Source organism: Punica granatum, chromosome 8 (assembly GCF_007655135.1).
Source record: "Punica granatum isolate Tunisia-2019 chromosome 8, ASM765513v2, whole genome shotgun sequence".
Lineage (NCBI taxonomy): Eukaryota > Viridiplantae > Streptophyta > Magnoliopsida > Myrtales > Lythraceae > Punica > Punica granatum.
In genome coordinates this window covers 16,491,044-16,515,735 of record NC_045134.1, presented here as the reverse complement: position 1 = coordinate 16,515,735, position 24,692 = coordinate 16,491,044, and the positions used below count along the sequence as shown (strand labels likewise).

Here is a 24,692-nt window from a genome sequence, read left to right as displayed (position 1 = left end):
TCGAGATAACTAAAACATGTATTATTATCGTGATTGACGTGTTGTGTATGCAAGGAACGATTAGAATCGGTGCGGGAGATCGCTTAAAATCCGAGACGAGTCAAGGGTCACTCGGCCCCTTCCTTCGGGAAGTGGCCGAGAGTCCCCAGACTCCTCCCGGGTTTAAGGCGACCTCCCTAATCTTTTCGGATCGTCCCTTGGAATTGGGTGTCTTAATGTTCGGGTCTTATCATTAGTTATGTGGTAGTTACATGATCGACGCGTTGGTTTCGGATAATTACTCACCGAATTCATAATGTCCACAATATAAGGTCACCACCACCGAATAATTTCACAAACGGGAGAAACGGGACGCGTCATTCGACTAATTAAATCGCTCGTACCAAATAATTGGGTAAATTGATTATTAATTCGTAAACGCATCGATGGTTCACGGAACGGCGGGAATGCCCTTTTCCTTAAAAAGAACTCACAATTTCAAAGCACCGAGGCGTGCAACACGACTAGAATTGACGTCTAACGAATACTCGCGAGCTACGACACAAGTCCGGGCCCGATTTGAGGCAGCTCGAGTCGGGACACGCGAGTCCTCCTTAGACTCCTTCGTGTCACACGGTCCTCAATTTGTACACGAATCTCACACGTCTTATCATTCAAGGGCATAATCGTCATTCCGTGACTCACCGATACCCTAGGCTTTAGGGAGTTGGAAACACCTAGAACTATGAACGAGAAAGGACAACCCGTTCGGGTGCGAGTTTCATTCGCACAGCCCATTTCGTTCATTTTCGGCATTTCTTTCTTCCTATCGTAGATTCGGTGGGGAGCATCTTATTTCAGTTGCAAAACACGAAAAACTGGATTAATCATACATTTGGCTTAATCAAACATTAGATAATGGTTAGGAGGAATACTAGATTCCAAATTTAGAGTCAAAACACGATTTTGGCTAATTCGGTGAAACCGCAGTGTCACCTCACTGAATAAGAGTCTTAAAACAAATACACACATGTAATTGGCTTAGAACCCTATTCTAGTCCCCCATCTATGTTTGCCTAGGTTAGATACATTGTTTGTTAATCAACCCCGGTTAATAATTGATTAAATCATGTACACTCGACTTAATACACCACCTGTCTGTATTCATCGGTATTTGTCAGTTATTGTCTGTTTTTCATCAGTTTTATCATTTTTCTCCTGTTTTCCATTTGTCCTTGCTAATTTGTTGCGGTTCGGGCCTGAGCCCACAGGTTACGCATTGCACGGGGTTCAATGCCCCAAACCACCGAACATAAGGTCCAACGCCTCTTAATTCACTGAGCGCGTGCAACCCGAGTGCGGAATGGGATCTAGCCTCGATTCACCATCATACTCCGAATATGGCCTATGTGGAAGGCGATTTGGATTGGAAGCGTGAAACGGGTTTAGATATCACCCGGGAGCTCGATCGGTCTAACGGTTACGGTGGGAATCAACCGGTTCTCCTGCAAACCATTGGATCGATCGGACCCGACCCCCGGCTCCTTGAGCTCGCGTTGCCTTAATTTATTTATCGATTATTTAAAACACACAGTGAGCCGGAGCGGAATATTGGCCCAATGCAAACCGATCGGGATCCATTTACTTATTCAGTTATACTTTGTAATCATTCGAGAGAACATTGTGAGGACTTTATTTGTATACTCATTCATTCACTTGTAAGGATCCCCGATCGGCGAGCGAGAGGTCCGAGTGTCGAGTCGGTTCAGTCGGTCTATCATCACCAAAGGACGAGTAAGCTCCAATAATCGTGGTCTCGGTTCGCGCAGGGAATCGACCATCACGATTCGATGAACTGTAACGCTAAGATAGTGAACCGATTCCTCGACGCACAAGTCTACTCATCCTTCGAATTCTTAACCCAACTCGATCAATTCACCGACTTTACGGTGTCAAAACGGGCGAGTCAGGTGCAACCCTAAATCACGCGGTAAATAAACAAAACGGCAAGCCTAGCAAGCTAGAGTACCAAAAGGGCGTGCGGGATATAGGCCCGCACGTAACAGAACCCCCGAATTTAGAATTTTCGGTTCCGCACGACCATTGCCTTAGCATTAGGTGTACCTCGTACCCCTAGACCCGGGTGACTCAACGACCCTTGACCTATGGGTCGTAAACAGTAAGTGGCGACTCCTTCTCACGTGCGTCCGTCGCGCGTCCCCACGGGAAGGTGGATACTCCCCAAGCCGCGTTGCATAGGCCCCGCGCATGCGTGCCCCGACGAGATGAAGTTCGGGTGCTCACACACTCAATCACACGTGTTTCACTCGGCCAACAAGGATAGAACCTTCGCTTTGATCCCAAATGATAAGCTCACGAACCAGAACTGGGTAAGAAAGAAGGGTGGATGGTAGAACTAACAAAACTCACTCGATAAGATGACTCGCCACGAGTAAGAAAAGTCGGGTTGATTCGCCACGCTCAAGGAAGAACGATAAGAATCGAGGTTTTCGCTACTAAACAAAGGACTTGTTTAGATAAGAAAAATAGAGGAAACGCTCTAGGCAATTTCATTCAAATATTCATCAAAGTTTGTCTTCTTCTCTTACAATAGGTGCATATTTATATAGAGGGAAGACACCCCTCTTAACTCTAGAATAGGAAACTGATATCTAATATTCTCCAGATTACTTTCCTAAAATATAATAAGCAAACAATCTAAAATAGGAAACTTAAGATTACTGACTCAAGCTAATATAAGAAATAATATATAATTAAAGGAAACTATATCATAGCAATATAAGAAACTTAATATCTAATTAAGCTAAATTCTTATTCTGGAGTCTTCCAGAATGCGTGTCTGGTCCCGAAAATTCGAAAACATGTTGGGCTGCAATCTAAAGCACATCATCCCCTCTCGGTTGGAAAAAGACGCGTCCTCGAGTCTTCGTCAATCTTCTGCTGGTCTTCATGTATGCGTTTCGGTTCTTTTTAGCTTGCCACTTAATGATCAACTTTTCTGTACGAACCCTCTCTTGTAATTCCTCATAGATCAGATTCTTTGTTCTTCCTCGCCAATCAACTCTCTGGCTGGATTGCCCCTTCCTCAGTGGAGTCATGTGCGCTTCAGGTAGCTCAGGTTTCACTTGATGAAAAACCATCGATAGATCTTCAATAGCAAATTCTTCCTGAAGTTCCTCTTGGGCTGAGCTTAAAATGGGTTCCTCTAGGACTTGCTTTGGAGAGTTTGAAATCAGAACCTTCGAAATGTTCTCCAAGCACTCCCACTGTTCTTCCAACTTTAATTCCGAACTCACAACTGGCTGAACCTTGAGCTTCTCACCCTCATCAGCATATTTCACTTTCTCCTCACTCGTAACTCCACAAACATCTAAAATGGCCTCTTCAACTTCACTTTCGACAAGGTGAGGGTTCTGGATGGTCACCTCTCGCCAATTGGAGAATTCAGAGGTAAAGTGCCTGAATCCATGAAATTCAAGGCACTTAATGTCCTGGCACCAAACAGGGGGTTGTGGATCGACCTCCTGCTCCTTCACCTTGGCCAACTCAGCTTGAGACTTGAGCGAGCCCTCAACTTCCTTTCATGGCTCGTTCCACCTTGAGGGACCCTTGGGGTGTGGATCCAGCAATCACTGGCTTCAGGTTGAACACTCTTGGCGTAGTTAGTTGGCCATGTTTCCGCTGCCTTCGTACCTTAATGACCAGCTTTATGACATCCTCTAGGGACACAAAAGGCTTTCGTTCGAACATATCTGCAATCCCCTTATTCAGACCTCCTAAGAAACGCGCAATGGTGGTCTCTTGAGACTCACGCAGCTCACTTCCCACTGTCAGCAGCTTGAATTCCTTAACATAATCTTCTATGGACATACCACACTGCCTAATACTTTGCAATTGAAGATAAAGCTGTTGCTTGTAGTACTTAGGCACAAATCTTCTATGCATAAGTCTCTTCATCTCCCACCAACTACGAATCTCATTCTCGCCATCTCTCCTTCGTCGTGCTTTTATGTTTTCCCACCAGAGATTCGCATAATCGGTGAACTCGAGGGCAGCAAACTGACACTTTTGGGTTTCGGAGTACTCATAGTATTCGAACACCTTATCGACACGCTGGACCCACTCGAGGTACTCTTCAGGGGAACTCGTGCCTTTGAATTGCGGAATCTTCAACTTGAGGTTGTTACCGACGCCCCTTTGCTCCTGTCGTGGAACCGGCTGCTCTTCTTCATCAGGTAGTTCATCTTCCCAGTCAGCATCATCTTCCACTTGAACATTCCGTCTGGGAACTCGATGTGCACTTGGTACAGTAGCACGTGCCAAGGCCATTCGCTCAACAACTTGGGTCAGTTTATCAAGACGTGCAGAAAGTTCGTCTTGCCCCTGATGGAACCCAAGGAACTGGGCTTGGTCGAGTGTGAGTCCCCTTGGAACCTCATGGACGTTTTCCTCATCCATTGCGTTCCTTAGAATGATTCCTCACTAAACACTCGTATGTACACTCCCTCATGTGTTTCAATCAGCCAACAAGAACAGAACCTTCGCTTTGATACCAAATGATAGGCTCACGAACCAGAACTGGGTAAGAAAGAAGGGTGGATGGTAGAACCAACAGAACTCACTCGATAAGATGACTCGCCACGAGTAAGAAAAGTCGGGTTGATTCGCCATGCTCAAGGAAGAACGATAAGAATCGCGGTTTTCGCCACTAAACAAGGGACTTGTTTAGATAAGAAAATAGAGGAAACGCTCTAGGCAATTTCATTCAAATATTCATCAAAGTCTGTCTTCCTCTCTTTACAATAAGGTGCATATTTATATAGAGGGAAGACACCCCCTTGACTTTAGAATAGGAAACTGTTATCTAATCTCATCCAGATTACTTTCCTAAAATAGAATAAGGTAATAATATGAAATAAGAAACTTAAGATTACTGACTGAAGCTAACATAAAAAATAATATCTAATTAAGGGAAACTATATCATAGCAATAAAGAAACTTAATATCTAAATAAGCTAAATTCTTGTTCTAGAGTCTTCTAAAATGCGTGTCTGGTCCCGAAAATTCGAATACATGTTGGGCTGCAATCTGAAGCACATCATCCCCTCTCGGTTGGAAAAAGACTCGACCTCGAGTCTTCGTCGATGTTCTCCTAGTCTTGATTTGTGCGTTTCGCCGCTTCTTAACTTGCCACTTCAACAACATCTTTTCTTTGAGAACTCTTTCTAGAAATTCTTCATAAATTGACTGCTTTGTTTTTCCACGCCGGCCAACTCGTTGCCTGAACTGTTGCTTCCTCGGTGGAGTCGTATATGCTTTGGCAAATTTTGCCTCGATTGGATGAAACACCATCGACGAATCTTTGATAGCAATTACTTCTCGAAGTTCCACTTGGCCTGGGTCTAAAAACAGTTTAGCTTGGACTTTCTCTTCAGAGTTTGAAATTAGTTCATCCCGAAGAATCTTGTTAATCAATAAATCCTTCTCGACCGGAACATTATTATCTTGTGACGCTTGAGCTGCTTCATTCTTGGACTCCACTTCTTCTTCTTTAAATTTGTCACCCTTCTTTCTTATCAAGTTCTGGTTCGTGAGCCTATCATTTGGTAGCACATGCATGGTTACATAACATACATGTATATAATATACCATAATTTGTTGCTGGATCTTTAAATGTATATAATATACCACAATTTGTGACTGGATCTTTATCTTTATGACAAAAAAACGAAAAAGTGAAAAAGTGAAAATCAGATAGAGATAAGTGTAGAATGGGCCAAGTGGCCTCATCTTCAGCAGCCCCTTTTCTTCCCCCCGCCTTTGACCATCTTTGACCACCGTTTTTCTCCTTTTCTTCCTTATTTAAGCCATACGCTCCCTTGCTCTATCCCTTGACTAAGGGAAAACGAAAATGAACCAGAAGAGAGAGAGAGAGAGAGATAAGTGAGCTGAGTTGAGGAAATCTTTGGAGAAGAAGAAGGGGGAAGAAGACTAAGTTGAAGTATAGATTAGTAAGTTAATTGTCTTTGGTTTAAACATTCATATTCACTACATTAGGTATAGTTTGGTGACTCTTCTTGCATTCATCTTAGCTGTTCAAGGTTGAGAAGCGTGGTTGCTATAATTTAGGTAGTTTCCATAGCTGATGTAGATTGAGTTTGATATATTCGGAGTTAGTTTTATTTTGTGTTAGGATGAGTTTGGTCACCCATACGAGCTGAATAATTCGGTTGACAAGCGGGGAACAAATTCCTGATTGAATTAGTAGGTTTCTAATATGAGCGGAAATGGATCGAATTAATAGAAATTTGTGTGCTCTTTTGGCTAAGTTGACTTGCTGTAAATGAGAACAGAGCATGAATGAATCTGATTTGAAATTTATCATGCATTATAATGATATCATGTGATGAATTGATTGACTAAGCTCTTGTTTATTTGTATTTTGAAACCAAAGAAGTACTTAGAATTCCATGCACTCTTCTTGAATTGGACTGATCAAATTGGTCATCCATTTGATATAAATTGCAACATATCCTAAGTTGATATAAATTGAGGAATACATGTGCATATCATTTTGCATTGTTCCCTATTAAGAGAGTTAGGTAGAAATCGAAAGAGATAGGGAATGAGCATTGTTAATTATAAACGTCTTACATTATAGCTATATCAATGAAGTAACACGGTGATTTAATTGGCGCATATTTTCACTCTTATTTAGTATATTATCTAATCTTTGTGCTTGAACTGAATAGGGGCTGGGGAGACTGAGGTTATACCTCCGGAAGGCTCGACTCATTAAGTTGTCATTTCAGGGGTCTTCGTGAGTACTTTCTTCCATCGTAAAATGATAATAAATATATATATGTACAGTTATAGAGGAGATGGTGGTTGAATGATTGCTGAACATAGTTGATTTGTATATTGAGTATGCTTGTGATTGTTTGACTATAGCCATGGGACCGTTGGACCCGGCGGATTATAAAAGGGGCCTGATCGGCCGCTGGACCCGGCGGAATATAAACTGGGGCCCGATCGGCCGCCGAACCCGGCGGAATATAAATAGGGACTTGATCGGCCGCTGGACCCGGCGGAATACAAATAGGGGCCTGATCGGCCGCTGAACCCGGCGGAATATAAACAAGGGCTTGATCGGCCGCTGGACCGGCGGAATATAAATGAAGGTTAACTCTTACCGCTAGAGGTTAATAGGCGGCCCCCGCTTATAAGATTTGATATGTGAATAAGCAGATAATTTCTTCGAGATATGCGGGGTCACGGTACCGTCAGAACTTGTCGCAAGGCAATGCGACCCATGGCTATATTATTGTTGTTTGGATTTGGTTGCCATATGAGTTGTGTGGAAGTATAATCTTGGTATTGGATTCTATATCTGGTGGAATATGTACATAAATAGATATATGATTGATTGTGCTGAATTGTGATGTTAACATATTAGTTCATTTTACGTTGGAATATAGTACTCACTGAGATGCAGCTCATCCTCTGCATACATTTTTCCAGATGAGCTAGAAGCTAGACTAGCCACACAGGAGGACTTTTGGATAACGGGGATCAACACGAAGGATTTTTGGCAAGTAGGCCCACCCATAGAATAGGTAGTAAGTTCTTGTAAAATGTTATAGTTATGTTACGACCTGAAACTTTCGTTTAGTTGTGTTGTGAGATGGTTGCGACTGAGTACTCTCTTTAACGTTTTATGCATATATCAGAATTAGTTAGATTTGTATAGAGCTTGCTTGGTTGGTTTAATGTGTTAGGAGTTATGGAAACAGATTATACATATATGAGCTGCGTAAATGACAATGGATATTAAGGAATAGAGAGGAAACTCTGCTATATGTTTCGGGTCGTGACAAGTAGTCCGGAAGAGGCTAAAGAACTTCAGAGGCAAGTTGAGAAGCTATTGGCCAAAGGACATGTTCGAGAAAGTATGAGCCCATGCGCTGTCCATGTTCTGCTCGTTCCAAAGAAAGACGGGACTTGGAGGATGTGTGTCGATTGTCGAGCTGTGAACTAGATCACGGTAAAATATCGACATCCCATTCCTCGATTAGATGACATGTTGGATGAATTGCACGGTTCCGTTATATTTTCTAAGATTGATTTGAAGAGTGGGTACCACTAGATTCGAATGAAAGAAGGTGATGAATGGAAAACAACTTTTAAAACCAAGCATGGATTGTATGAGTGGACGGTAATGCCATTTGGTTTAACTAATGCACCCAGCACTTTTATGCGTCTTATGAATCATGTTTTGCGTGCTTACATTGGGAAATTTGTGGTTGTCTATTTTGATGACATTCTGATATATAGCAAGAGTTTGGATGACCATGTTGAACATTTGAGATGTGTCCTTGAGTCATTAAGACGTGAGAAGCTGTATGCTAATCTTAAGAAGTGTAGCTTTTGGTTGGATAGAGTTGTTTTTTTTGGTTTCATTGTTAGTTCCAGGGGCGTAGAGGTCGATGAAGAGAAGGTAATGGCAATCAAGAATTGGCCTACACCTACCACTATCGCTGAAGTGAGGAGTTTCCACGGCCTAGCGGGATTCTATCGAAGGTTCATGCCGAACTTCAGTACCATTGCTGCTTCTTTGACAGAAATCATCAAGAAGGATGTTGGGTTCAAGTGGGGAGAAGAGCAAGAGAAGGCTTTCAATGCATTAAAAGAAAAGCTAAGTTCAGCTCCATTGCTACTTATACCAAATTTCTCTAAACCTTTTGAAATCGAATGTGATGCTTCTGGAATTGGTGTAGGTGCTGTATTTATGCAAGACCGGAGGCCCATTGCCAATTTTAGTGAGAAGCTTAAAGGGGCTGCTCTGAACTACTTTACCTACGACAAGGAGTTATATGCGTTGGTGAGAGCATTGGAGACGTGGCAGCATGATGCAAATCGTAGCACGACTTCAAGGGATCCAGTTCAAGTTCCAATTGGACCGATTACGCGAGCACGAGCAAAGAAGTTTAAAGATGAACTCAACGGCCTGGTTCAAGAGGTTTGGGCTCAAGCAAATTCGTGGAGGCCTATTGGACATGAATCACGTTGTCAGCACCCCATTTTGGTCCACCGGCTTCCCACACGAGGATTCCCGACCGAAGCCCGAGACACTATTCATCGCCCGGCAATCAGAGGCAAATATGCGGGCACGGGGTCATGAGTAACAGGAGAAGAGCTAGGTCACTGAGAAAAGCAAAGGAAAGCTTTCGGAAGAACGAATGGACAAAGAACCCCGAAAACGGCAGAGCTGGCACTGTGGCACTATTCTTCAATGAGTCACCGAAGCACCGAAAGGTGTCCGATATGGGGGTTCAAAAATCCCCCTCAGTGCCAAAGTGACCAATGACGCGTCCGGGCGCATTTTCGGGACATCCTGCTTAAGCTGGGACACCCCGATCCCCCACGGACGCCTTTTCTGACAGAGCTCCCGGGGTTCGCTCCACTGACAAACAAACGGCCCCTCGAAACGGGTCTACAGGGCCAACGGTCCCCGACCGAGGACAACGGTCCCCGACCGAGGACAACGGGCCAACGATCCCCCCATGGGGAAAAGGGCCGCCAAGAACGAATGCAAGGATGCACAGAGATCAATCGGAGGTCGAAGGGCATTAAATTCCACTCCGAACGTCCGAACGAGGCAAAATCGATTCTTGAGGCGTCGAGTCGCCCGAACGTTCGTCCACGCGACGTATGGCGATATTGGGTTCGTTCAAATCCTCGTAGTTCAAGCATTCCAAATCTTCAAATTAATTGGACATCGGAGGACGGATGCGCGTTCAATTAAGTTTCAAGCGTTCCCCGGCTTTTCCCTCAACCGAATGGGACCCACAGCCTAGCCAAGCCAAGCCATCAAGCCGCGGCTCAACCCCAAGCCACGGCTCAACCCTCGGCTCGAATTGACAGCCCCAAGCCGCGGCTCAAGCCCCCATGGCCGGCGGCTCCAAGCCCTCCCCTCCACAAATTCAAATTTTGGCTCTTACACCCATCACCTCCTCTCACATCTATCAACTCCCATCACCCATCCATCACACCCATCACCCCTCTTGCTTCCCCTACACTCTACAAGACACAAACCCCTCCCTAATCTTCCCTCCAATTTCGGCAGCCCTAGCTTAGGATTCAAAACCGCAATTAACCTCCTCTAATCATCCCGTTAGCCATCCCTATAAAGCCACCAACGTCATTAGTTCTAATTACTTCTTGAATTTCTCGCTCTCTCAAGCCAATCTCTCTCAAGAATTCTCTCAAACCTCAGCCCATCCCCTCACTTCCGTCCACCCCGTGCCAAGGCCGAAACCGGCTAAAATCGCCGGAAAACCACCCGGTATTCCGGTAACCACCCGACCCGACTTAACCCAAAAATTCTCAAACTTCATAACCTACATATTTCCTACCCCCTAAGTCCATTTCCGGACTTGGATTTTCGATTTGAGGTCCCCAAGACCCCGTTCCAGCCGAAATTGCAATCGGGTCCCGAGACCCTCACCGCGCGCACCGAACACTCACGGCGTGCCATTTCATCCCACGACCTCGGAGAGTCGTGCCATCACATTTAAAGGGTTCCTCACAACCCTCACCCTCTCTCGTGGAGAGGTGGTCACGATCCGAGGGTCGATCAACCGTGCACGACCTCCATTCGGCCCATTTTCGCTAACCAGTTTTCTGTGTTTTCACTGGAACTTCTCTCATCATTTCCGACTTATTCAGGGTTCGGCACGCTCGGAGCTTTCCGTGCCCACCTAGATCTGCCTCTTAGGAGTCCAACAAGCCCAACCTTGCACCGTTCCGTGGTCGGAGCGAGCGTGCCAAGCCGTTTTCCCGCGGTTGCCGCAGCTGCGCCTACCCGGGTCGCCTACTGCCCTTCGCCCTAACCGAGTCTTCCGACTCTCAAAGACCACTTCCCCGACTCTTTTCCTCATGCACGAGGCTAGGTAACATCCCTTTACAACTTAGAAGAGTTAGGACTTTCTATCTTTACTTGTATGAAGTGTTTATACGTTTTAAAAGTCGGTGTGCATGCAAGATTTCATTTTTCTTTAGATCCGAACTTGCTATGCATCCTCATGCAACGTACGTATTCCATCTTGTTATTCTACGTCTATATGATCGTGTAAACGTGCATGTATACGTGATGTGGTCCGAATCTAGGGGAATGAAACGGATATAGACTCGATGGAGCCACGGAACCTCCCGGCCGAGCCTCATAGGTGATGGGCCGTGAGCCTCCTTGGCTCCTTCGAGTCCACAACCGCTTCATTCTCTCGGATTAGACCATCTCCACGTTCGGGAAGGTCCTAACCGTGGCTAAGAGGTGTCTATCGAAGGGAATGGCTCGGAATCTAGGAGGGAGAGCCCTTAGATGGTTCGGTTATGTCTAAGGGGCTCACGGCCATACCCTTGCGATGGGTGACCCGTGAGGCTCCTTGGCCTAACCGAACCCCTAGGGCTCTTCTTTCTCCTTGATGCCGTGTATTTCCCATGTAATATCACTAAGACCGCCATGAAATAAATTAAGTTCATTCGTTAATTCCACAAATATGACTCGTTGTATGCTTTGTGTGTTTATTCATGTAAACCGTGATCGTGTTAGTCCCGATTTAGGGAAATATACATCTTTCTCATGTGCGGATTGTTTGATGCATGCAATGATCGGCTAGGAATGACACGAAAGACCCATCGAGATTCGAACCGGGTCAAGGAGCGTTCGGCCGATCACATTTGGGGATGGCCGAGCCCTCCTTCCATTCCTTGGAGTCTCGTTTGGTCTTTCCGTCCTTCCGAAGACGACCCTTGGAATTGTTTCTCTTTATCATATTCCCCTTTAATCATATCCTACATGATTATTATTTATTAGGCTTGCTAGATCCGGACGTCGCACGTCGGAACCGTAATTGCAACGTGAATCAATAATCACTGAAGGATTTCACAAATGGGAAAACGGGATGCGCATCATTCGGTTAACTAAGTCACATGGACTAAATAATCGGGTTAATTGATCCTTAATTGGTAAAGCGCATCGATGATTTACGGAATGGCGTGAATGCCCTTTTCCAATAAAATTCACAATTTCAAAATACCGAGATGCGTAACACGAATAGAATTGATGTCTAGGGAATACTCACGTGCCGTGACTCGAGTCCGGGCCCAATTTGAGGCGGCCCGAGTCGGGGTACGAGAGTCCTCCTTAGACTCCTTCGTGCAACACGATCTCCAATTTGTATACGAACACCACGATTTTATCATCCAAGGGCATAATCGTCATTCCGTGATTCACCGATACCTTAGGTTTAGGGAGTTGGAAACACCTAGAACTATGAATGAAAAAGGGCAACCCGTTCGGGTACGAGTTTCATTCGTGTGGCCCATTTCGTTCGTCTTCTGTGTTTCCTTCTTCCTATTGTAGATTCAGTGGGGATCATTTTATTTCAGTTACAAGATACGAACAACCGGATTAATCATGTACTTGACTTAAACAAACATTAGATAATGGATAGGTGGAATATTAGATTCCAATCTGGAGTCAAAACACGAGTTTAGCTAATTCAGTGAAACCGCAGTGACACTTAACTGAATAAGAGTCATAAAACAAACACACCCATGTAATCGGCTTAGAACCTTATCCTAGTCCGCCCTCTATGTTTGCCTAGGTTAGATGCATTGTTCGCCAATCAACCACGGGTAATAACTGATTAAGTCACATACATTCGACTTAATACACCACTTGTCTGTATTCACCGACGATTGTCGGTTGTTGTCTGTATTGTGTCAGTTTTATCAGTTTTCTTCTGTTTTGTCTTCGCATATGATGATTTATCGCGATTCGGGCCCGAGCCCATAGGTTACGTGTTACACGGGGTCCGATGCCCTAAACTACCGAACACGAGGTCCAACGCCTCCTAATTCACCGAGCGCGTGCAACCCGAGTGCGGAATGGGATCTAGCTTCGATTCACCGTCACACTCCGAATACGGCCTATGTGGAAGGCGGATTCGGATTGAGCGCGTGAAACGTGTTTAGATATCACCCGGGAGCTCGATTGGTCTGACGGTTACAGTGGGAACTAATCGGTTCTCCTGCAAACCACCGGTTCAATCGGACCCGACCCCCGGCTCCTTGAGCCCGCGTTGCCTTAATTTGTTTATCGGTTATTCAAACTACACGGTGAGCCGGAGCGGAATATTGACCCAATGCAAGCCGATCGGAATCCATTTATTTCATTCAGTTGTATTCTGTATTTATTCGAGCGTACATTGTGAGGATTTTATTTGTATATTCATTCGTGTACTTGTAAGGATTCCGATTGGTGGGCAGGAGGTCCGAGTGTCGAGTCGATTAAGTTGGTCTATCGTCGCCAAGGGATGAGCAAGTTTGAACAATGATGGTCTCGGTTCGCGCAGGGAATCGACCATCACGGTCCGAAGAACTGTAACGCTAAGATAGCGAACCGATCCCTTGACTCACAAGCCTACTTATCCTTCGGATTCTTGGCCCAACTCAATCGATTCATCGATTTTACGGTGTCAAAACGAGCGAGCCAAGTGCGACCTTAAATCACGCGGTAAATAAACAAAACGGCAAGCCTAGCAAGCTAGAGTACCGAAAGGGCGTGTGGGATATAGGCCCGCACGTAACAGAACCCCCGAATCCGGAATTCCGGTTCCGTACGACCATTGCCTTAGCATTTAGGTGTACCCCGTGCCCCTAGACCCAGGTAACTTGCCGGCCCTCGACCTTCGGGTCGTAAAATGGCAAGTGGCGACTCCTTCTCACATGCGTCCGTCGCGCGTCCCCGGGAAGGTGGACACTCCCAAGCCGCGTTTGCTTAGGCGCGCGCATGCGTGCCCCGACGAGATTAAATTCGGGTGCGCACAGCTTGGCGACTCCACTGGGGACACTTAGAGGGTTCGGGCTCGTTCCCGCTTGTTTGTTTGCTTGTCTATTTACCGCTTTCCGCATTTCCCGCTTATCTACTTTACGCATCTTATTTCCTGCACATGCATTGCACATCATACTAGATTCTTAGGGACCTTGTCCGACATCCCACGGGCACCAATATAGGAAGCTAGGTTAGTCAGAGGTTCCGAGTAAGGGAACGGATCGAGTCGGCTATGCCACCGAACCGGCCCCCAAAGATCCTCGCTCGATTTCAAGGAATTCACACCCTTGAGTCGGGAGCCCCCATCCCTAGTTAGCGGTTCTCCCAGTAGCACCGAAAACCATGCATACACAGGGACCGTCATGCTGGACCAATTTTTACCTCCATGCCGTCAACCGACCCAAAGTCAAGTCCTTGAGTCGGCCCGTAGTTTTTTTTTAGGACGGGCATTTTGTTGTTTTTATAAGAAAGAGCGATGTATACTGTAAAGAACACAACTATAGTTTATCTTTTCGCACTGCATACATTTTTTCGAAAAATCTAGGACATTACATTGATTTGATCCTAAAAATGTTAAGTCGACATCTCCCCCATCTAGGTAAGGATGGACCGCCCGGCTCCCGGTCTTAGGCTCGAAGCAATTACACCACCAAGGCAAGACATCATGCGCATCTGGAGGACTCTCCGACCAGTGGACCGCGCATTCATCCAGGACATCATCGGAGACGTGGTCATGCTCACCGAGACTCCGGTAGACTGGATCTTCTTGAGGACCGCTACCGAAGTTTGGGACCCCGAGCACGCAGTATTCAACTTCCAGGGTACAGAGTTAGCTCCTACGATCGAGGAGTACACGGCACTCATCCAGAGGCCCACACCCACGACCCAAGGCATATTCAGACCCAATCCGTTCACAACCGTCCAGGGTCAGCTCTCCGCTCTTCTCCGCATACCCGCTCAAGATATCCACGAGGAGCTCCATCAAAGGTGGGATCAAGGCATCCGGATTGCATGGCTCTCCGATTGGACGCTCCTCCACGCAATGACGCCTACTACGGCTTCTTATCAGCACGATGCTTGCCATGGATTCCTGCTCTTGGTCTTCGGTACCCTCCTGTTCCCGTACTCTCCGAACCTCATTGACGGGGCTATAGCCCAAGTCGTCCTCCAAGCGGTGGGAGGCCATAGTTATGTGGAGGCTCTATTAGCCGAGACCGTTCGGTCTCTTGACTATGTTAGGGAGGTTCGGCGCGGAAGGATGAGAGGATCCCCGCACTTGCTACAGATTTGGCTTCTAGCCCATATCCGCCCGTTCTGCTTGTCACATCCGTTCTCCTACATCGCCGACGAGCGCTCGTTGATCGAACGCTTGGCGCCGATCATCCCACCTCCCGAGCATAGCTTCTCGGAATGGAGGCGCTTTTGGCGCGAGCTGACACCCTCACGGTTCCTATGGGTCGCCCGATGGAATCCCGGCGGCCCCATGATCACGGGATGTCCCGGAATCGTTGGAGTTCCCCTCCTCAGTCATTTGGGGAGCACCCTCATATTTCCTGGCCGAGTAATCAGACAACTCGGCGGCCTACAGGACATTCCCGCCGAGGCGGACCGCCTACCTTTCCGCATCCAATGGGCCGACTCCACGTCCACGGCTCCCGATAGATTCCTACAGATTCGGGAGATCCGCCGTCAGCGGGATGCTAGCACCATACAGCGCCTGTATTTCCCCGAGCATCCTACCGACGAGGAGCGAGCATTTTCGGCCACCTCAGCGTACGTAGCCCAGTTCTACCCGCAAGGATCGACACCACTACAACGGCCTCAGGCCGCCCCGACTCCCCGCGCTACATCCACCCTCGCTCCCGAAGCCGAGAGTTCTATCCAAGCGGCCATGCACACGGAGCTACGGGCCGTCAGGGAGGAACGGGATAGGCTCCGTTGCGAGCTTGTCGACGCCCGCGCAGAGGTCGCCGACTACAGGGAGGTTCAAACACAGCTGACTCGAGCACGCGCCCGGGTCGCACACTTAGACCGGGAGATGGCCCGCTTGGACGCGGAGTTGGATCGAGTGCATAAGAGGGCGCGCAACCCCGCCCATCCTTAGGATTAGTAGGCGCACTCATTTTTGCCCTCACTCGGACCCACGCCACTTTCGAGCGGCCACCGAGCGCAAAGGGATGTCGGCTTTATGTTTATGTTCCTTTCCTTTCTTCCGATTGTTCTATTTTGTGAAAACCATGGAACCTGGAACTAATCAATGTAATGACATTAGTGTTTTGAAAGCTCATGCATCTCATACATTTTGTCATTTTACTTAATTCCGCACTTATCATTTGAGATATTGGTGTATGTCCTTACACATTCTTGGAATCTAGGTGATTACCACTGGCGTCACACCGCTACCCGACTCGTCAACGTCTCAGGATGGCGGAAGGAGATCACGTCGATATTTCCGAAGAAGTCAACCCTTCGGTCCCGACTCTCTCTCAACCACCGCAGACACACGCTCTACCACCTCTTACTCCTGCGGGCGTACTCCCGGCATACTCCGGCGCCCTTCCGACGCATCTCCCACCCCCGGCACCTTCAGGGGCGCCTCTCCCACCGGCCTCACCAACATCCGCCGCCACCAATGACCAAGCCCGCATTGCGGCCCTCGAGGGCACGGTCAACCAAATGGCCACTAATATGGCGGAACTGCTCGCCTTGCTCAGAGGACCTAACCGGGCCTCCTCGAGTTCTACTCCTCCCCCGGGACCAGGACCAACAGTCGATCCAACCCCGTGGGCTCCACCGACCCAAGCCCCGGAGAACGTTGAAGCTCCCGCACCACCAACGCTGTATACGTCCACGGCCCACCCCTTCACAAGTCAATTTCCGCCACCGCCGGCCCCTTCGGTAGTCCCTCTTCCACCGGCTGCCTTCCTGTCCGCGGAGCACATCTTGTTTGCACCTCCACCTGTTTCCATACCTGCTCCGGCTATGATCTACACGGCGCCCCCGCCGACGGTTTTCCCGGCAACCACCGCACCTGCTCCAACTCATCCTCAAGCCACGGAGCTCCCTCCTTATCCGACTCTGCAGCCTCACGTCGGCCCCTCCTACCAGGTACCGCCCCCCATAAACACCACCTTCCACGAACCGGGCACTCCGACCCATGCGGCCCAATTCGCCTCACCAATGCACTTCTTCCCCGAGGCCGACGCCGAACAAGAGCGTAGGCTGAAGCGAATGGAGGAAACGATACGGGCCCTGCAAGCGAACGACGCTCGTCCCGACGCCCTTTACGGTAACTGTAGCCTATTCCCGGGCATGCGTCTGCCCCCGAAGTTCAAGGTTCCAGAGTTCAAGACCTATGAAGGCACGACGGATCCGCGCCACCACCTCCGCCATTACCGAGGGAAGATGCTGCAGTTTTGGGAATACGAGGAGTTCGTCATCCACTCCTTCCAGGATAGCCTGTCAGGATCGGCCCTCGATTGGTTCATGTCACTGAAGGCTGAAGACATCCCAACGTGGGAGGACCTCTCCCGGAAGTTCACCGACCAGTACCGGTATTGTGCAGAAACGCCCCCCACCCTGTTGGAGCTAAGCACGAAAGAAATGGCGCGGGGCCAAAGGTTTGAGGAGTATGCCGCCAAGTGGCGTGCCCAAGCCGCGAAGCACATTCCCCCGATCAGCGAAGCACAACAGATCCAACTGTTCCACTCCACGCTGAGAGGAGTGTACTATTCACACCTGTTGGCGCACACTTCATCGTTCTCCGACCTCATCGAGGCCGGGAAAAAGCTGGATTTAGGGATCAAGCTCGGAAGAATGGAGGACCCCGCCAACAAGGGAGAGGAGTCGTCAAAGAAGGCTCCCGCGACGCCGTCATCTTCCACCGGGAGGAGAGCGAAGGAGGTCTCGGTCAACGCCGTCAATACGGCACGTCAGGCGCCACAACAATATCCGGTGAATCTCACAACCGCACCGACCACCGCTCCCACCTACTTTCCCCCACCTCCGCAGCATCAACTTCAATCGATCTACTATTCGGCCCCGCCGATCCCACCGTCGACAACCTCACAGTCATATGACCACTTTACGCCCGCCCCCGCTCAACCCTCTCAACCCACGCCCCCGGTGTCGAGAACTCCTCCACCGACGCAACAGAACCCCGCTTCGCAGGGTCAACAGGCCGGCGGTGCACCGAGCCGACCCCGCAAGCAATACTCGCCGCTGCCTGCTCCTCTCTCTCACATATATCGACAACTTTTGGCAGGAGATCAGATTCAACCGATATCCCCGGGTCCGAACTTCGACCCGTCCATCCAGGACCAATCCAAACGCTGCGAATACCATCAGGGCGCACCGGGGCACACCCTCGACAATTGTTGGAGGTTGAGGGACGAAATTCAGAGGAGGATCGACAGCAACCGACTCACTTTCAACGCCATCAGACCTCCAAACGTGCAAGCCAACCCCCTCCCGGACCATAGGCCGAATTCGGGACCATCCATCAACATGATCTCTGTATGCGTCTCGGAGAGGGACGAAGAAGCGCAAAGGAGCCCCCCTCCCTTTGTAATCAATTACACTCCCGAAGAACTCACGGTCGGGTTCACGGGACATGCGGCCTCACCGGTTCCATTCGTCGTTGACGTCCCCGCTCGGGAGCCGTATTCAGACAACAAGGTCCCCTGGGCCTACGAAGGAAGCATCGGGAGCGTTGAGCAGCAATTCAGTGTCATGGGGCTGACACGCTCGGGACGAGTATACGAGAACCCGACGGCCAAGGACAAAGGGAAAGCACCCGCTGTTGGAGACGGGGCGACTCCTGAAAGATCACCCTTCCCGTCCAAGAAGGTGACCGAGGAGGAAGCCGAAGCTTTCATGAAGATCGTGAAGGCGAGCGAATACAAGGTGGTCGAGCAAATGGCCAAATCCCCGGCCCACATCTCATTGCTTGCCCTCCTCCTCGGCTCGGAACCTCACCGAGAGGCCCTCCTCCGGGTACTGACCGCGGCGCAAGTGCCGAAGGAAACGCCCCCTAACAGGATAGAGGAGACGATCGGGTCCATCTTCTCCAACACTATCTCGTTCTCGGACGATGAACTCCCGTCCGAGGGTTGGTCACATTCACGGGCATTGCACATTGTCTGTAAGTGCAACAATTACATCATCGGCCGGGTCATGATTGACAACGGGTCCGCCCTCAATGTCTGCCCGGTGACCACCCTCAAACAGATGAACGTGGATCTTAACCGAGTCCGCCCAAGCAAGACGGCGGTCCGAGCCTTTGATGGCTCTCGCAGGGAGGTGAACGGGGAGATCGACCTCCTCATAGACGTTGGCCCGTGCTCGTTCAGCATCACGTTCCAGGTGCTCGACATCCCGAACGCGTTCAGCCTGTTGCTCGGGAGGCCTTGGATCCACTCGGCTGGCGCCGTCCCCTCTTCTCTGCACCAACGGCTAAAGTTCATCGTTGAAGAGAAGCTCATCACGGTGAAAGGGGAGGAGGATTACGCCATCTACAAGGAGACGGCGGTGCCTTACATCAGCGTTGGGGACGATGAAAACCTCCCGTTCCACTCGTTCGAGACCATCTCCGTCATCCGGGACTACGGAGAGAGCGGACCGTCCCGCGCCGATCGCATGATAGGGAAGTTTCTCCTGCGCAACAATTATATTCCCGGCACCGGCCTTGGGGCACGCGGACAAGGGATCAACCGCCCCATCGAGATCGAGGAATATAAACACAGGAGGGGACTCGGCTTTCGCCCCTCCTGTCATGAGATCATTGAGGCCCGCAAGGGCAACCACCTTCATCGCCTTGCCGCATACTACGGGAGACTCAACAGGGGCACTCCAGTCCCCCCATTATCTCGTTTCTTCCCCGGGCCTTCACGCATCATAGGAGGCACCCTTGACGGCCCTTCCTCAGACTCCGACGACATTTCTGCCACTCCGTCAGCCGTGTACGCCGTCACCGAGGAGATTCCTTCAGGGGTTCACATTCGCTTGGCGCAGGAAAATGAGGAGCTGGACAACTGGACTTCAGTCCCGCGCTACTCGGCTGTGATTGCCGATGTGTAAGGCTTATCTACGTATAAGATGTTCCCCGCGTGTCGGCATAGCCATGCGCCACACGACGGAAAAGGGGTTTCTATTATGGCACTTTGTTCACAACATCAATGAAATCTCTCACGTTTTTTTTGAATTCCCTTGCATTCTTTCTCCCTCCTATTCTCCACCTCACAACACTATGAAATTTTCTAAGACGATTCTCTAAAATTTCCAGGCTCCACTCGAATCCAAATCCTCGACGCGTCGATTCGAACCCATTCGAAGAATGTCTCGGAGAGCCCGGACCCATATACTTCGGAGAAGGGCTCGACGAAGACAGTCTAGTGCCTGAGATAGAAGAGAGTTTGCGCCGCCTCGAGGATCGCCAACTCACCTCGCTTGAGCCAACAGAAGAGATCAATGTGGGTACTCAAGAGGAGCCCCGCATCCTAAAGATCGGTACAAGTCTCGACCCAACACAACGGGTCCGAATGATCGATTTCCTGACCATGTATCAAGAAGTTTTTGCTTGGTCCTACGCTGACATGCCGGGGCTAGACCCGTCAATAGTAAAGCACTTCCTCCCGCTAGACACCGAGAAGTTCCCGCCCAAGCGGCAACAATTGCGACGGCAACGGGCAAGCCTCCTTCTCCGCATCAAGGAGGAGGTCGTCAAACAGATCAACGCGGGCTTTCTTGAGGTCTGCAACTACTCCGAATGGGTGGCAAACATCGTGCCGGTGGAGAAGAAAGATGGAAGGGTTCGAGTCTGCGTCGACTATCGGGACCTCAATAAGGCCAGCCCCAAGGACAATTTTCCCTTGCCCCACATCGACATACTAGTTGACAATACGGCGCGCCACTCTCAGTTCTCTTTCATGGACGGCTTCTCCGGATACAATCAAATTCGGATGGCCGAGGAAGACAAGGTCAAGACGACATTCACTACCATGTGGGGGACCTTTTGTTATCGCGTCATGCCTTTCGGCCTGAAGAACGCCGGGGCAACTTATCAGAGGGCTATGGTCACGTTGTTCCACGACATGATGCACAAGGAGGTCGAAGTCTACGTCGACGACATGATTGCCAAGTCCAAAGTGGGAGAGGACCACCTCATTAACCTGAAGCGTCTCTTCGACCGCTTAAAGGAGTACAAGCTTCGGCTCAATCCGGCAAAATGCACGTTCGGCGCTCGATCGGGAAAATTACTAGGATTCGTGGTCAGCGAGCGCGGCATCGAAGTAGATCCCGATAAAGTCAAGGCGATCAAGGAGCTTCCTCCGCCATCTTCGGTCCGCGAAGTACGAGGCTTCTTGGGGCGGCTGAATTACATCGCACGATTCATTGCGAACTTGACAGACAAATGCCAACCACTCTTTCGCTTGCTCCGCAAGAACGCGGCGATCGAATGGGACGAAGAATGTCAGAAGGCCTTTGACACCATCAAGGCATACCTGGTCCAACCGCCGGTATTGGTCCCGCCTACACCAGGCCGTCCCCTCGTACTCTACCTAACGGTGCGTCGTCAATCATTAGGATGCATGCTGGGACAGGAGGAGGAGTCCACGCACACGGAACGCGCGATCTACTATCTGAGCAAAAAGTTCACCGATGGAGAGTCAAATTATCCGGAAATCGAGAAGATGTGCTGTGCGTTGGTGTGGGTCATGCAAAGGCTCCGACAATACACGCTTTATCACACAGTCCGCTTGCTATCAAAGGCGGATCCCCTGAAATATTTGCTCGACAGTCCCTCCTCCACGCGCAACCTCGCCAAATGGCGCTGTCAATTGACGGAATACGATATCGAGTACGTGTCCCGCACTTCGGTCAAGGGGCAAGCGATCGCGGATCATTTAGCAGAATTCCCAATTGAAGACCACACACCCATAAACCCCGACTTCCCGGATGAGGGAATCCTCCGAGTAGACGACGAGGGAGAGGAGCCGGGATGGAAGATGTATTTCGACGGTGCTGTCAATTCCACGGGATCAGGCATCGGCGCGGTACTGATATCCCCGGACGGGCGCTATTACCCGGTAGCGGCAAAGATCGACTTTCCCTGCACCAATAATGTGGCTGAGTACGAGGCATGTATTCTCGGCCTCCAAGCGGCGATTGATTTCAAAGTAAAAGAGCTCGAAGTGTTCGGTGACTCCATGCTCACTATCTTCCAGACGCTGGGGCAATGGAAGACGAAAGACGCGAAGCTAGTGCCGTATCACGAATACCTCGAGAAGTTAACCGAGAACTTCGAGGACGTCTCGTTCACCTACACTCCGCGCATGACAAATCAATTCGCGGACGCGCTTGCAACGCTCGCCTCCATGGTGAGCATCACGAAGAAGAACCTTATCGAGCCCCTCGAGATTGAGATAGCCGAAGGACCGGCACACTGCAATTCGATTGGAGCATCCGAGGCGAAGCCGTGGTACAAAGACATCAAGAACCTTCTGCGAACCGGCCAATACCCCCCATTCGCCGACCGCCGCGATCGCAAGACTCTCAGACGCCTCGCGATACACTACTTCTTGAGCGGCGAGATACTCTACCGCCGTTCCTTCGACTCCACACTCCTCCGGTGCATCGACGAACACGAATCGCGGCGTCTCATGGAGGAAGTGCACGGGGGAAACTGTGGACCTCATATGAACGGTCTCATGCTCGCTAAGAAGATCATGCGCCTGGGCTATTATTGGTCCACCATGGAGACTGATTGTGTGAAGCTTGTCAGACATTGTCACCGATGTCAAGTTTACGTCGATCAGATCAAAGCGCCGCCCAACGAATTGCGCCCCATGACGGCGCCATGGCCTTTTTCAATGTGGGGAATGGATGTGATCGGCCCGATCAACCCCAAAGCGTCCAACGGTCACATGTTCATTTTGGTGGCAATTGATTACTTTACCAAGTGGATCGAAGCCGTCACTCTTGCGTCAGTCACCGCAAAGGCCGTGGCCCGTTTTCTCAAACGCGACGTCATTGCCCGATACGGGGTCCCTGCGACAATCATCACAGACAACGCCAAGAACCTGAACAACAAGGTCATCGACGAGCTTTGTGCACAATTCAAAATCCGGCACCGCAATTCCACCCCGTACCGTCCCCAAATGAACGGTGCGGTGGAAGCGGCGAATAAGAACATCAAAAAGATCATCGAAAAAATGACGGTGAACTATAAGGATTGGCACGAGATGCTCCCCTATGCACTCTTGGCGTACCGTACGTCCATACGGACCTCAACCGGGGCCACCCCGTACTCACTAGTCTATGGCATGGAGGCCGTGCTCCCAATCGAAGTAGAGATCCCTTCCATGAGGATTCTTGCCGAGGCCGAGCTCGAAGAAGTGGAATGGGCAAAGCAGCGGTACGAACAGTTAAATTTCATTGATGAGAAGAGGCTGAAAGCGCTATGCCACGGACAGTGCTATCAACAAAGAATGGCTCGAGCCTTCAACGCAAGAGTCCGCCACCGCGATTTCAACCCCGGCGACCTCGTCTTAAGGAAAGTCCTACACGTCACGCCGGACTCTCGAGGAAAGTTCTCGTACAAGTACGATGGCCCTTTTGTCGTCAAAGAGGTTTTCACCGGAGGAGCGGTCATCTTGAGCGACATGGACGGCACTGAAAATGCCCTTCCTGTCAATGCTGACGCCATTAAGAAGTATTATCCGTGAACACTTGTATATTCTTTATCCTCCGGGCTCCGTGCCCCTTTCATTGTAAGACATTTCTATTTCCGTGGACAAGTTTCAATTCCCATCATCTGTCCAACACTAAGCTTTCTTGAGAGAAAAATAAGTTTTCCCGCTAGGTCGAAAACCTCTTTGAGGCGGCCTAGGCAAAAACTAGGGAACGAGTGGCACGACTTAAAATCCCGCAAAGGGGGGGGGGGGGTCGCGGCAAAAGGAGAGCATAAATCACTCCCTCGCTAGGTCGAAAACCTCTTTGAGGCGGCCTAGGCAAAAGTTAGAGGACTCGAGGGGTACGATCCCACCCAAACGTGGGGAATCGTAGCAAAAGGTGAGCATTCATGTGAGAGAAATTAAATAAAATACCCCGCTAGGCTGTTGCGCATCCCGCGGCCTAGGCAAAAGTTAGGGGGAAATGTCGGCTTGACCACGAAAGAAGAGCGACACTCTCCCTGTGGAGCTACACCGAGTAGTGGTTCGGCACTCCCCGACGCAAGCAAACTCTCTTCAATTCTCCGAGCTCGAGGCCCGCTTCGAAATGGGGGTCGAATCAACGTATCCTTGACTTGGAGGATCCCAGAAGATCCCTCCCATTACCTTTATGTACATAATTCTACGGGTTATCCGTCTCAGAAAAGCTATTCCTCAATAGGGACGCGGCCGCCCTCCAAATGGCCACCAATATCATGCCCCAACACATCTTTACATAGATTTCTTTACGCGTCGTAGTCTAGACGATTTCACGCAGCTGACATCCTTTTGTAGACTTCTCTTTTCCATGTACAGGTGCGATCAGGAACCCCAGGGGACGCTCCCCGCCGACGGACTCACGTCTGCCTCACGCGGCGAAACGTGTTCTCGAAGACTTGGAAATCGTCGAGGGATGCACCGCACCACCCCAACCAACAATGTTCAGAAAGGACAAGTGTTAAGAGGTCATCATTAGTCGTCACGCACAGAGCAATCCGAATCCAACCGCCAAGCAAGCCGTATCACACAGCGCTCTACATGAATTCCAAATTTCAAATCCTTGTCTCGGGTCCATCCCGGCTTTT

At 49.6% G+C, this 24,692-nt stretch overlaps 1 protein-coding gene across 1 annotated transcript; it reads left to right on the top strand.

Moving 5' to 3' along the window:
* Positions 1-8,195: 8,195 nt before the first annotated feature.
* On the top strand, positions 8,196-24,569 carry LOC116188781 (uncharacterized mitochondrial protein AtMg00860-like). The gene is made up of 3 exons (XM_031518251.1): positions 8,196-8,215; positions 8,335-8,918; positions 24,424-24,569. The coding sequence occupies exons 1-3, from the start codon at positions 8,196-8,198 to the stop codon at positions 24,567-24,569; spliced, it is 750 nt and encodes a 249-aa protein (XP_031374111.1).
* Positions 24,570-24,692: the final 123 nt, after the last annotated feature.

Coding starts and splice junctions, on each gene's coding strand:
- LOC116188781 (XM_031518251.1), top strand. CDS start 8,196: ATGGATTGTATGAGTGGACG. Junction 8,216..8,334: donor ATGGATTGTATGAGTGGACG/GTAATGCCATTT, acceptor TCTGATATATAG/CAAGAGTTTGGATGACCATG. Junction 8,919..24,423: donor GTGGCAGCATGATGCAAATC/GTAGCACGACTT, acceptor TTCCATGTACAG/GTGCGATCAGGAACCCCAGG.